At 35.9% G+C, this 14,969-nt stretch overlaps 1 protein-coding gene across 5 annotated transcripts in view; it reads right to left on the bottom strand.

Annotated features, from left to right (window-relative positions):
- PRPF39 (pre-mRNA processing factor 39) overlaps positions 1 to 14,969 on the bottom strand; it is a 41,066-nt gene that overhangs the window by 9,820 nt on the left and 16,277 nt on the right. The window contains exons 1-5 of one of the 5 annotated variants that reach the window (XM_055088402.1): positions 11,340 to 11,439; positions 11,089 to 11,157; positions 10,823 to 10,985; positions 10,576 to 10,694; positions 4,955 to 5,122 (exon numbers count right to left, since the gene is read on the bottom strand). In XM_055088402.1, the coding sequence (XP_054944377.1) occupies positions 4,955 to 5,122; positions 10,576 to 10,694; positions 10,823 to 10,909 (374 nt within the window). In that variant the 5' untranslated portion in view covers positions 10,910 to 10,985; positions 11,089 to 11,157; positions 11,340 to 11,439. Of the gene's footprint in view, positions 1 to 4,954; positions 5,123 to 10,575; positions 10,695 to 10,822; positions 11,466 to 12,382; positions 12,730 to 14,969 lie in introns of those variants that run through there. The other 4 variants (XM_007112797.4, XM_024133617.3, XM_028495791.2 and 1 more) reach the window with 4 other exon arrangements.

Here is a 14,969-nt window from a genome sequence, read left to right as displayed (position 1 = left end):
GTTGCGGAGCACAGGCTCCGGACGCGCAGGCTCAGTGGCCATGGCTCACGGGCCCAGCCGCTCCGCAGCATGTGGGATCTTCCCGGACCGGGGCACGAACCCGTGTCCCCTGCATCAGCAGGCGGATTCTCAACCACTGCGCCACCAGGGAAGCCCGCAAAGAGTGTTTTGAAAAATATGTCATTTATCTACACACACTAGTTTATATATATATATACACACACATATATATACAAATTTTAATCAAAAACACCAAGTTGAGGAGCTAAAACACACACATATATTTACAAATTTTAATCAAAAACACCAAGTTGAGGAGCTAAAATATCTACACCATCTCAATTTGGAACCTTATATACAACATGTCTATAAGTGTGTCACTTTCATCCACAAATCAACACCCTCAGCATTTCTAATCTTTTTTTTAAAATATTTATTTATTTAGGCTGCACACGGTCTTAGCTGCAGCACGCGGGATCTTCGTTGCGGCATGTGGGAACTTCAGTTGCGGCATGTCAACTTCTTAGTTGCAGCGTGTGGGATCTTTAGTTGCAGCATGCAGGCTTCATAGTTGCAGCATGCAGACTTCTTAGTTGTGGCATGCAGACTCTTAGTTGCAGCATGCGAACTCTTAGTTGCGGCACACGTGTGGGATCTAGTTCCCAGACCACGGATCGAACCCAGGCCCCCTGCATCAGGAGCGTGGAGTCTTACCCACTGGACCACCAGGAAAGTCCCAACATTTCTAATCTTGATATTTTCAACCACTAAGTTGCCGAATCTCTTCCACCTACCTTATCTCTTACATTCCACTGGATACTAGGTCCAATTTAGTCTACCTTCTAAATATGACTTCATGCCCTCCTCACTACTCAGCTAGATAAACATAAACCGGTCATCCAGCCTCTAAGTCTCACAGCTTCTAAACCCACCTCAATACTGCTATCAAAAATATTAAAAAGTTAACATGAAAAATAAAATAGTAAACAGGGGCTTCCCTGGTGGCGCAGTGGTTGAGAATCCGCCTGCTGATGCAGGGGACACGGGTTCGTGCCCTCGTCCGGGAAGATCCCACATGCCGCAGAGCGGCTGGGCCCGTGAGCCATGGCCGCTGAGCCTGCGCGTCCGGAACCTGTGCTCCGCAACGGGAGAGGCCACAACAGTGAGAGGCCCGCGTACCACAAAAAAAAAAAAAAAAAAAAAAAAAAAAAAAAAGTAAACAGGATCATATCCCAACCTCATGCCAAAATCACTTCAATGTTTACCTTGCATTCAGGTTAAAATCCAATCTCCTTGAAGTCTTTCATATTCTGACCTAGCCTCTGACCCAGACCTATCTCTTCAACCTAATTATCAGACATGGTTGTACCTGTACCATATGCTCCAAACTTATGGATTTTTTCCCCAAGTTTCTTAAAACTGATTTAGGCTGCTGACACCTGGATTTTTATTGATTTTAAGACTTTCACAGGGACTTCCCTGGCGGTCCAAGGGTTAAGATTCTGTGCTCCCAATGCAGGGGGCACAGGTTCAATCCCTGGTAGGGGAACTAAGATCCTGCATGCTGCATGGCATGGCCAAAAAAAAAAAAAGAAAGACTTTCACAAACATATGTAAATAACATTGAAAACTAATTTAAATTTTGCAAAATCAATTAATACAGAGGCTTAAATTGACCTATTTTATCACCAGGAGGACAAAAATACAGATTGCATTAAAAAAATTTTAAATGAGGAAGTAACTCTCAAATGTGTAGTATGAAAATGAATAGATTTAATACTCAAATAAATATTAAAATTAAAAATTGTCAAGACAGGGCTTCCCTAGTGGCACAGTGGTTGAGAGTCTGCCTGCCGATGCAGGGGACACGGGTTCGTGCCCCAGTCTGGGAAGAGCCCACATGCTGCAGAGCGGATGGGCCCGTGAGCCATGGCCGCTGAGCCTGCGCGTCCGGAGCCTGTGCTCCACAACGGGAGAGGCCACAATGTGAGAGGCCCACGTACCGCAAAAAAAAAAAAATTGTCAAGACATAGATAAGAAACTTGAAATAAGGTAAAACTGAAAAATAACTACTTATAGAACATAAATTTAAAATAATTGGACTTCCCTGGTGGCACAGTGGTTAAGAATCCTCCTGCCAATGCAGGGGACACAGGTTCGAGCCCTGGTCCGGGAAGATCCCACATGCCGCAGAGCAACTAAACCCCTGTGCCACAAGTACTGAGCCTGCGCTCTACAGCCCACTAGCCACAACTACTGAGCCTGTGTGCCTAGAGCCCATGCTCTGCAACAAGAGAAGCCACCGCAGTGAGAAGCCCAGCCACCACAACAAAGAGTAGCCCCTGCTCGCCACAACTAGAGAAAGTCTGTGCACAGCAACAAAGACCCAACACAGCCAAAAAATAAATTAAAAAATATAATAAAAATAAATAAAATAAAATAATTGCCACATTATATATATAAACTTCTTTCACATGGTGATAAAATATGCATAATACTAAACAGTAATATTCCATTAGCTTTTTCTACTATAAAGCTTAGTTATTCAATATAGAATGGCTGAGTGCCTAATACTGGGTTGTGGCCAAAAAGTTCATTTGGGTTTTTCCATAAAGGAAAATACCTATTCCTAGGTATTAAGGCCAAAAAGAATTAAAAATCCTCAGAAAATGATAGACATGTGAGGAGGATACAAGAGACATAAATTCAAAACAGTGTTATCAGTGCTAAGATAAATGAAATAAATGTAGGTAGAGTGCTGGCACAAAAGACAAAACAGACACTTCTGTTTAGGTGAACTGGAAAAAGTGTCACAGAGAAAACATTAAGCCGTATGGGTCTTAAGGAATATGAGTTCACCAGACAAATGGAAAGTGGAAAAGGTATTACAGTCATAAAAGCATAAAACATGACTGCCCTTTGGGAAATTATCAGTACTCAGGTTATGTCTAGAGTTTAAGAACTACCAGGGACTGGGCCTGAGGAATTAGATCATATCACAAAAGTAAGTACTCATGCTAAGGAGGATTTTAAATTAGATATTTTCTCAGAGATAAGGTTCAGTGTATATCCAATATACAAGCCTACACAATAGAAATATTTCTATTACAGCAGTTAGTTCCTTTAGCACATCCTTCCTCTTCTACACTTTTGAGCAACTTGAGGGCCAAGTCAATGCATACATATCTTCTTTGGGCCTTTATTCGTACAACTTAAATGCATATCATCTGGTACATGGCAAGCACTAAATAACTGACTTTAAACAGGAGACGTATATTTGGCAAAAAACATTTCAGCAGTTCTCAAAGCAATTAGTCATGTGAATTAGTTTACTTATATAAACTATAAGATTTACTTATACCAACACTACTTCTGAGTTTGCTATACTCATAAGGAAAGTGGGTCTCATTACATTAAATGAAAAAGAGTAGATTAAAAAGCATTATGTGTAATGCAATCCACTAATCTCTATTATACTCATACATGCATATTTAAAAGCCCAGTGAAATATTAAAAAAAAAAAAAAATACTACACCAAGAACTTTGGGGCCACACTGTCTAGGTTCCAATCAGCTTCCAACCACTTACTAATTCTGTGACCTTTTGCAAATACTTTAATCTTTATTTGCCTCTACTTCCATAAAATGTAGATAAATAAAAGTACCTATACCTGGTTTATTGTGACAATTAAATGAGTTATAAGGCACTCAGAATACTGTCTGTATAACTGTTTCCTAGTCATGTTTTTTCTTACCAACAATAAAATTATTATAATCATATATTTTACCTATACTTTAGACCCTAGAAGAATTGGTTTATGAAAGGAAGCCGCTTTGTCCCAGAAAACTTTTTAAATCTTTTTTAAAGGCTTTTAAAAAAACATTAAAAATATTTTTTTAACTTTTTAAATTCAGTCAACAAATATTCACCAAGCGCCTCCACATGCCAACCCTTGTGTTAATAATCTTTTTCAGCATGTGTCTCCCTAGGTCATTATACCCTAGAAACCTGCCCACCTCCTCTATTTCATGAAAAACAGAGATAGTATATTCAGATCCGCATGCTTTCTGTTTCTAACGTGGGTCTACATAGCTTAGCAAATTGATCCACAGTTCCGTACAAACGTTTCATAAAGTTTTCTAATTTGTTAGTAAAGAAAAATTTAGAAAATCACTTACTTAATAACTACCTAAGGTTTACAGGCTCTACCACAATACTAGTTATAAAAATTATGACAGAAATATAGCAGTTAAGAATAGCAAATATTTATCATTTATCAACACAGTCCTCATAACTTTCTTGTTCAGAAAGACTAAGTCCGTATTAGTGGGATCCTTACTAGTGGGATACTTTGAATACATCAGAAACATGGAAAACACAGTACACAGAACTAGTTGTTTTAACAGCACTCATTAAAATGAAATGATACCAGTCATACAGATCATCATAGTAGAAAATTAAACTGAAATTATTTTTGATTGTTTGAATATAAACAGGACTTACTACATAAAATACATTCTTTGCTCTTGGATATAAGATGTTATGTGAATCACAAGAATGGACCTTTAGTAAATCATTATGTTTTAAATAAGCATCTATATTATGTGCCATGCACTGTGTTAAGCATAAAGAATAATTAAACTTAGATTCTTTTCTCTCATTCCTTCACTACTCTGAAGTATCTTAGACGAAAGACAGGATTCCTATCGTTTCCTCACCTATAAAACAGATAAAGAAAACCTTCTGTCTAAAACCAGTAAAGTTCCTAAACAATTTTATAAGCTATACTGAAAATGTCAAAATTTAAAAGTGTATAACGTGATTATCGAGCAAGAAAATTTATTCCTGTTTGCATCTAATAGAATCTTACATTTCAAGAGAATAAGTATCCTCATTATTGGGAATTACCTGAGTAATCACAAAAAAATTTTAACGACCTGATTTTTCCACTCACCTCTGAAAATGATGACTGTACAGCTGTGTTGGAATACCAAGAATACGATCATATATAGCTGTAACTTCTCTCAGGTTTCCCTGTTCATTTTCCCAGTTTATATACATTTCCCAGAGTCTGTCAGATCGGAAATCTGTTCCTGCAGCTAGAACAGCATGCTCAAAAGTTCTGAAAAATTAAATTACCTCTAAGTTATCTTTCCAAGATAAAAATCACTTTAAAAATATTATTTCTACACTTTGCAATATATACAAATATCAAATCATTCATACTCCTGAAACTAATGTTATACATCAATATACCTCCATTTTTTACAAAGCAAAAAAAAAAAATTTCTTAATTTTAGAAGATAATGCTAAATTCAAAATTATATTCAACTTTACACAATTAGAGATTAAAAGGAAGGAATAGTAGGAAAGTGTATGATAGTTGCTTAAAAAAAAAGGAAAACATAAAGGGAATAGGTAAATGTAATTTTATGTAACTGTGTATTGTTTTATATGATATAAATTTGCAATGCAAATTACACTGCAAACATATAAGAGTAACACAGTAGACACTAAAACATTCGTTAAACTTGAAATGTCTTGTTGAAAAGATTCCTTTAGGGCAAAAGACAAAGAGACAAAATTTATCTCACTTTAAGAAATAATTTTCTGGCAAAACAACTCTCCAACAAGGGGTCCAGCTGCCTTGTCAGGTAATGAGAAATATACATATATTTTTAAACTCTCAAAATTCTCTCTTAATTCTAAAATTCCACAGTTACAGTGTACTACAAAATCATTTATTTTAAAATACTTAGCTCATTTGAAGAGATTTCTGTAAGCAATTTTAATCACTGGATTTGATATCCCAATGGGATAAAATTTTAGATACATGTTTTCAAAATAAATATTAGAATCAAGAGGGATTTTTAACAGTATAAACTACACTACCTAAATTAATCTACAACTTTAACTGAATGCCAATCTAAGCTTTAAGAAATTTTGGATGGAAGAGAAAAAAACAAATTCTAACATTCATCTAGCATACAAAGATGCAAAGCATTTTTGTAAAAGTACAAAGCAGCAGGCATTTTCCTGAAAGGTATCAAAAGGAACTAGAAAGCTATAATAATTAAAAGTATGGCACTGGCCTGGTATCGGAAAAATGGATTAACAAAACAGTTCCCAAGAAAACAAAATAGATCTATGTATATGTGAGAATTTAGTATATGATAAAGTATTTTAAACCAATGCACAAAATTTTTTTTTAATTTAAAAAATAAAAAAATAATAAATCATTGCAGAAAAGATAGACTATTCCAAATGGAAAAAATAAAAGGTTAATCTCTGACTTGCAAAAGACACAAACTAAAGTTAATCTGTTTCACAAAAGACACAAGCTAAATGTCAGATAAGTGAACTATTAAAAAAAAGCCTAGGGGCTTCCCTGGTGGCGCAGTGGTTGAGAGTCCGCCTGCCGATGCAGGGGACACGGGTTCGTGCCCCGGTCCGGGAAGATCCCACATGCCGCGGAGCGGCTGGGCCCGTGAGCCATGGCCGCTGGGCCTGCGCGTCCGGAGCCTGTGCTCCGCAACCGGAGAGGCCACAACAGTGAGAGGCCCGCGTACCACAAAAAAAAAAAAAAAAAAAAAAGAATAGATACATGTGGCTCCAAACTTATGGAAAGGAGGCCACAGCAGGGAGAGGCCCCCGTACCGGAAAAAAAAAAAAAAAAAAAAAAAAAAAAAAAAAGCCTATAAAAAGAATTAGAAAAAAATTCAAGATTTATATATTCTTGGCAAGATAGGCACAAAACTCAGAAACCAATAAAAGATTACAAATTGAACCACAGTAAGAAAAAAACAAAAACAAACCTCTATATAATAAAGATACCCTAAACAAAGATGTGCCAAAACTGGGGGAAATATGTTTAATACACATAAGGGATTGAGAGAACATGCGTGTGTGTGTGTGTGTGTGGTACGTGCACACACATGTATGTTTGTTTGAGATTTTCAAGAGAGTTAAAATACATGTTATTCCTCTGCAAAATCCCAAAATGATTCAGGAAATTAATGCACTAGACACTAAGAAAACTGGAGGTAGCTGGAAGAGGAAGGATGACAGGTAATGAACAAAATGTTTAGATGAAGGTTTGCTTAAGAATTGTAAGAGGCCTTGAACCCACTTTCCTGCTCAGCTATGGGATTTCAGAAGCTAGGTATATGCTCCCCAGGCAGATCAGAAGATCCTTCAACGAAGAAACTGCTTGGTATAGGAATAAGATATAAGGATTCCAACACTGGGAGTCCCCCAACAAAAACCTGAGTAGCCACCTGATCATGCACTGTGAAGCCCTTTATGCCAGCGAACAATGTAGTACAGAACTTCCATTCAGTTTATTAGTATTGAATCTTTAACATGAGCAGATATCCAGAGATCAAACATATCAGAAATGAAAACAAGCAAACAAACAAAAAAGAGAAAACAGCGCTGAGGGCAGAGAAAAATTTCAACGATCCTTAATACTCTGAAAGAAATGTTAAAAAGATATGTGCATCCAGGGACTTCTCTGGTGGTCCAATGGTAAAGAATCCACCTTCCAATGCAGAGGACGAGGCTTCGATCCCAGATCAGGGAACTAAGATCCCACATGCCGCAGGGCAACTAAGCCAGCGCCTCAACAAGAGAGCCCGTGTGCCTCAAACTACAGAGCCCATGCACTCTGGAGCCCACGCACTCTGGAGCCCACGTGCCACAACTACAGAGCTCATGCACCCTGGAGCCTGCACTCCACAACTAGAGAGGAAACCCACACACCACAACTAGAGAGAAGGCCGTGCACCGCAACAAAGAGCCCGCGTGCCGCAACAGAAGATCCCACGGGGCTCAAAGAAGACCCCACGTGCCACAACTAAGACCAGACACAGCCAAAAATAAATAAATTAATTAAAATAATAAATAAATATATGGGACTTCCCTGGTGGCGCAGTGGTTAAGACTCCACGCTCCCAATGCAGGGGGCCCGGGTTCTATCCCTGGTCCAGGAACTAGATCCCACATGCATGCCACAGCTAAGAGTTCGCATGCCACAACTAAGACCTGACACAACCAAAATAAAATAAATAAATAAATATTTAAAATAATAATTAATAAATATTTTTAAAAGTAAAAAATTTGGATATTAAAAAAAAAGATATACAGCCATATAACAAGAATAGGAGGCTATAAGAAAAGGAATATTCAAAGAAGAGGAAAGATTCTTAGATACTAAAAATCTTATGGCAGCTATTAAAAATCCAATACAAGGTTCAAGGAAATACCTCAAAAAGTCAAACAAATCCTAGGAGATTGATAAAAAGGAAAAAGATAAGAAAATTAAATGATTAAAACAGAAAGTCCAGGGCTTCCCTGGTGGCGCAGTGGTTGGGAGTCCACCTGCTGATGCAGGGGACATGGGTTCGTGCTCCAGTCCGGGAGGATCACACATGCCGTGGAGCGGCTGGGCCCATGAGCCACGGCTGCTGAGCCTGCGCGTCCAGAGCCTGTGCTCCGCGACAGGAGAGGCCACAACAGTGTGAGGCCCACGTACCCCAAATATAAACCAAAAAAACCAACAGAAAGTCCAATATCCGACTATTGAAAACTACAAAGAAAACCAAGGGAAAGAAATTATCAAACTAAGAATGTACACAATAATAACATTTCTAAGACTAGAAAGATGTGCTTTAAAGCATCCCAGATTGAAAAGGCCCGCTAAGTAAGCACAATTAACTAGAAAAAGGAAGTCCACACCAAAGCATTACAATTGCAGTTACAACAAAGATAAAGAGAACATTTTAAAAGCTTCCATGAAGAAAAACAAGTCACATAAAGAGAATTCAAAAGAAGAATGGTATAATACTTCTCAAAAGCAACACCAGAAAATAGATGGAGAAATGCCTTCAAAGCCCTAAGGAAAGATTACTTTCACCTCAAAATTCTACACCCCACCGGACCATCGTTTCAGACATAAGCATTCAAAAAAATTTTTTTGCATTCCAAGCATCCTTTATCAGGAAGTTATGGGATGTACTCCTCTAAAAGGCAGGCATGAACCAAGAAAGTGTAGGATCTAACAAGCTCTAATAAATAGAGCTTGATACCCAGGAAAAAGGTAAAGACATCTCCTAGAATCATGATAATGAGGAAATCCAAAAACTGCTGTACAACAGAATCAGAATACAGCAACCAGTCCAGATTACAGAAGAGGAGGTTCCAGGAGGGCTATCTCCAAGAAGAGGAAAAAAAAATGGAATTCACATTTCTCAGAACATAATTCTCTTTTTGTAAATGTTCAGATTAAGTAGAATAACACTAGATGCATACATTTTTTAGTTTCAAAAAATAACTTATATAGCATTTGTATGTTGTGGAAAGTCGGTATTAGTACTGACTACTGAAAGTAGCTGTTGGAGGGGGTAGAAAATTTTAAATGTTTAAAGCAAGCCAGGCGAATGGGAAAAAGTGGGGAGGGAAGGAAAGGGGTAATTACAGGAAAAACAAAAAGCTATGAAACCTATCCATACTGGAAAGATGAGGAATGGGAAGACAGGGTATAAGTGAACTAAAAATTCTCACCTACCATAACAGAATGATAATGTCTATAGGTAGTGAGAGAAAAGCAGAAAGCAGTAGAGTGCTACTGTTATAAACATGTTGGAAAATATCAGAAGAAATGGCTAAAATATTTAAAGAGAGGTTGAGGGATCACCTTTTGTTACAAGCAGTTTAACATTAACTTTTTAAACTACATGTACATATAAATAATTTGATGAAAATAAAAACCAAAAACACATTTTAAATTCCTATAATCAGTAACAAAGACAATCCAAAAGTAAAATGAGCAAATGTCATGAACAAGCAATGTAAAAATGCATTATATAGACAGCATTTGAAAAGATGGTAAACCAAGATGACAAACCTACAGATATGTGAACTCAGATAATGAAATACTACTGGAGATTAAAAAAAAAAAAAACATGGCATGACTATGGGAAAATGACTACCCTCATACACTGTGGGAGTTTAAAATTGGTACCACTTTTAAAAGAACATTTGACAAAACATAGCTGCGATTCCCTTTGACAGAAGTTACATTTGTAAAGTGCTCTATATAAACACTGACTTGTAAAGAGATGCTCACTGAAGCACTAATTACTTCCTATAAATAAGAATTTGGTCAAATAAAATATACTACCTTGATACTATAAAACACTCTTGCAATGGTTAAAAAAAATGGTAGGGAAAATTTCTAAAACATTCTGTTAATTTTTTTAAAAAATCAAACAAAAATATGTGCAATATGTATACACACATATACGTACATCTATGTGTATCTGAAAGAACACACCCCAAGTAATTAACCATGAGAGGAGAGGGATTGGGGACATAAGAAAAGGGGGTGTGGAATGGTGGAGGACTTTATTATGTACATTTTTAAATAATCATGCATAAGTTTACTATGTGTATCATTTTTTTAATAGTGAAAAAAAAAGTTAAACTTTTAGTTTAGCATTCATGAGTTCTATTATCAATAGAATACTTGACTTATTTATATCTTTAAATACATTTAAGTATCAGTGTTTCACATACCCTCTTATTGTACTGTTTGTCTCAGGATCACCAGGGTCCAATGTTTCTTTTAAGAAGTTTATATAATGTATCCAAAGGTCAACACTAAGAGGTATTGCCTGAAGCCCCCGGCGATACACCTAAGAAGAAAACAACAAACTGTACTTCAAATATTTAATTATTTCTTAACAGAGAGGCAACACTGTGTTATCCGGTGAACCTTAGAAATACTAATTACTGGAATTTTGTTTAAATAATCTACCATTACCATTTGGGTGGAGGTTGGATAGAACATGGCAATGTTCTGATCCCCACGTGCAGAGTCTTGATCTTCAAAGCGCAGCAGTCCCTGCATTCTGACCGGGTTGTGTGGGCAGGCTTTGGGTTACAGACCATAGGGCACAGACCCATTAGAGCATCAATGACAGCGTCTGACCAAAAATGCAATAAGACGTAGCAAATGTGACTAGCAAACCAACTATATTGTTTGGAAAATGAGAAATAAATGTAAGTGAGAGAAAAGCCCTGCCCTACTTGTTAAGCTGCAGTGTAATACAGAGGCTTGCACTGCAAAGCTTGACAAACTGTAGAGGTTTAACGCACCTGCCAACAAAGAGAGAAAATATTAGCTACAAATGCCACAAGAGTGACAAATGCAAATAAAATACCCTATAAAATTGTTTGACCATAAATCGTAGGTACTGCCAGCCAAAAAAAGTCTCTGTTTTGTTATTATTTGGCTTACAGTACCTAATGGAGATAACTTTATTCAGTAATGTACGCACCTCATCTGACTGTTTAATGTTGTCATGCCGCTTTTCGAGGTCTGCATACTTTTTCCAATAACCATAGCAATACGGATAGTGTATGAAAAATTTGTCAAACGCTTTCCTGGCAGCCATCAAGTGATTCTGATGAAAATAAAACAAGGTGTTTAAACATCTTGGAAATTTTTGTCACAAAAACTATTATTCCTTTCAAATGTACAGGCATACCTCAGAAATATTGCGGGTTCAGTTCCAGACCATTGTGATAAAGTGTATTACCGCAATAAAGCAGGTCACACAAATTTTTTGGTTTCCAAGTGCACACAAAAATTCTGTTTACACTATACTGTAGTCTATTAAGTGTGCAATAGCATTATGTCTAAAAAAAATGTACATACCTTAATTTAAAAATACTTTATTGCTAAAAAATGCCAAAACAATTATAATAGTAACATCAAATACCACTGATCACAGATGACCATAATAAACATAATAATGAAAAAGTTTGAAATATTGCAAGAAATACCAAAAATGTGACAGAGACAGGAAATGAGCAAATATTGTTGGAAAAATGGCATCAACAGACTTGCTCGACGCAGGATTGCCACAAACCTTCAATTTGTAAAAAAACGCAGTATCTGTGAAGCTCAATAAAGTGAAGCGCAATAAGACGAGGTATGCCTGTTATTATCTCAAAATAAACGGCAGGCTTAAAAACCACACACACAGCAGCCTTTTTTCCTACAAATGCAATCTTATCCTTTGAAACAGAAGGAACTAATTCTGTCAAACAGCAAGGTAATTTTTTTATTTCAGCAATTTTATACACACATACATACACACACCAATTATTACAAACATTAGACTTTGATTCTAATACCTTCCATAATGTACAAATGCTATGAAAGTTATTTTTGAAGCTAAAAAAATATTATCTAAAATGTTCTTCAACTTAATCTGAAAACTATAAAAGAGGCAACTTTAATTACAAAACAATAAGGCCTAGTCTGATATTACTTGATTATTCTGTCCCCTCTAATCCCATTTAAATAGTTACTAACCTCCTGTTCTACATACTGAAGCAAATATACCCAGCCTGTAAAATCCTGAGGATTACTTTCTACAGTTTTCCAAAACTTTTCATATTCTGGAGGGAAATTTGCTTCTGTTTCTGTCACTGGAAGGTCCACAGTATTTGCTATTTCATTTTCTTCCGTAGTTGTATTCACATTAGGAGATCCATCAGGTGACTGTTCCATTTCTGTAACATTCATAATCTCAGTACTGAAATCAGTAGACTGATCTACCACTACCTCTGAACTGTTGCCTGTGCTGCCATTATTGGAATTTCTGTACTCATCCATGTGAGAATTTTGCATGGCTGTTTATTTTTTCTTCAGTTAATGATCTGTGGAAACATAAAGAGAAACGTCTTCCAAATGTTTATTTGGCATCATCAAAACCACCTTTTAAAAGCCCAAGTTAGCTATTAAAGGAATATATTAATTTGATTCTTGAGCTCTCCTGTAAGTCATAATCAGGTTTATTAGTTTTTACATTACAAATTAAATTCTATAACAAATTTTCCAAAATTCTGCCAGTTTATTGTTGACTGAGTAAAAACTAGCTCCTTCATCTATAAAACAGTGAGTATTGAGCCTGCTCCCTAAAGAAGCAATCATATCTAGAATTCAGTGCTCCTTAGCTAGCTAAGAATCTAAATTTTAATATCTGAATGCTATCTTGCTACCAATCCTGAAAAACAGCAATATCTTTAATATCTGTTCTGGAGGCTTTAGCTAACAAAACAAATTCTGGTCATGGATATAAATGTTTCAGAGGGAAATTCATAACTTAGCTCAGGACAGATTTTTAAGAAGGTTATACTGTTGAAATATATCTGTAAATTTTAAATCCTAGCAGCTGGTTTGATTTTATTGTAGAAGACACACATTAAGGTTTTAAAATTAAAGAGTGACTTTTAAAGTGAGTGTTACTAAAAACATAGTTATAAAAGAAATAATAATAAAAAAATAAAAATAAAAACATAGTTATAAGGGAATTCCCTGGCAGTCCAGTGATTAGGACTCTATGCTCTCATTGCTGGGGCCCCAGGTTCAATCCCTGGTCAGAGAACTTAGGCCCCACAAGCCACGCAGCCAAAAAATAAAAAATCATTAAAAAAATATTTATGAAAGTTTTACCATCTGGATAGTTACTTCATAAAATCTTTTAAATTAAGTCATCTTATGGTTAAGGCCATAAAATAATAAGGAATTATTCTTTTATCCTGTAAGGTAATACTGTAATATATTTTCACAATTCACTTCATCTCTTCACTAACAGTTTAAATGGAAACTGAATCATTAAATTATAGGGCATGTCTTCTTTTTAAATTAGGGATTATTCTCAAAACTAAACAGAAAATAAAATTGATTTACTCCTAAAATACACTCAGAATACATAATTAGTTAATATAGCATAATATAATGTAAAAAAGGATTAAGACTAAAGGAATTCAAAGAAAGAAATGCAAGTGACTAATAAACATATGAAAGGACTGAATCTTTACTAATAAAGATGTAAATTAAAACAATGAGGTATCAAATTGGCAACAAGTAAAAAGATATTTCTGGAGGACAGTCGCACAAAATATACCAAATGGCAACTGTGCATATTTTGTTATGTAAATAATCAGATAAAAAACATTTATTTGTTTAAAAGCATTCACTAGAACACTATTATGGCGAAAAAAGAGGGTAGTATTAAGAACACTGCTTTAGTATGTGGCATATTTGTACAATGGAATAATAATTTAAAAGGAAATATGTGCACCTGTCTTGATATAGAAAGATAACCACTACATATATATTATATGCATGCTACACACAGATCTGTAAGGATTTATACCAAATAAAATACACTAACAATATTAGGTGGTGTTAATGGCTGTTCTCCCCATATAACTGGGCTGACACTTTCTTCTTTTGGCTTATCTGCAATTATTTAGCTGAAGTTAAAAAAAAAAAAAAAAGAGGTATTTTGTTTCATTTGTTTTTTTTTTTTTTTTTTAAGAAAAACCAGCTCCAGATATGACATGCCAGTGGTTGGCTGGATATAAAATTTTTTTTTTTTTTGCAATTTTATGCCTACTTTAAAAATCTGGGTTTCTCTATAGTCTAGACAACCTAGCTTCACATAATAGTCACCTAGTAAGCTATTTTTTTAAAAATACAAATTCATTGGCCCCAACACCAATGATTCTGAGTTCTAGGCTCAGGCCCAGAAAGTTGTACTTCTACCATGTTCTCTGAACGATTCAGAGGAACAGAAACTTATTCACGGGTAAACTCTGAACAATGGAACTGTTGCATCAAAGACCTGTGTATATTAAATTTGGGAATATGCTGACAACTTATCTTTAGAAAAGTTGTACCAGCCATTTGACAAGACACTTTTAGTTGACTATCCAACATTCCCTCTCACCATGTTCTCTCACCATCTTCCTAATAAAACATTGTTTTGGTTCAGAGCAGCAATATACCTAACCCCATGTAAGGATTATAAGCCTGAAAAGCACATCTGCTGCAGAGCTCTGGGAACAATTTTGCTTTTCTGATAAAAGGGACAGTCAACAAATAGTGTAGG

Source organism: Physeter macrocephalus, chromosome 11 (genome assembly GCF_002837175.3).
Source record: "Physeter macrocephalus isolate SW-GA chromosome 11, ASM283717v5, whole genome shotgun sequence".
In the NCBI taxonomy this organism is placed as follows: domain Eukaryota; kingdom Metazoa; phylum Chordata; class Mammalia; order Artiodactyla; family Physeteridae; genus Physeter; species Physeter macrocephalus.
Note: the sequence above shows the minus strand (reverse complement) of the source record. Positions and strands in the feature narration are given on the sequence as shown.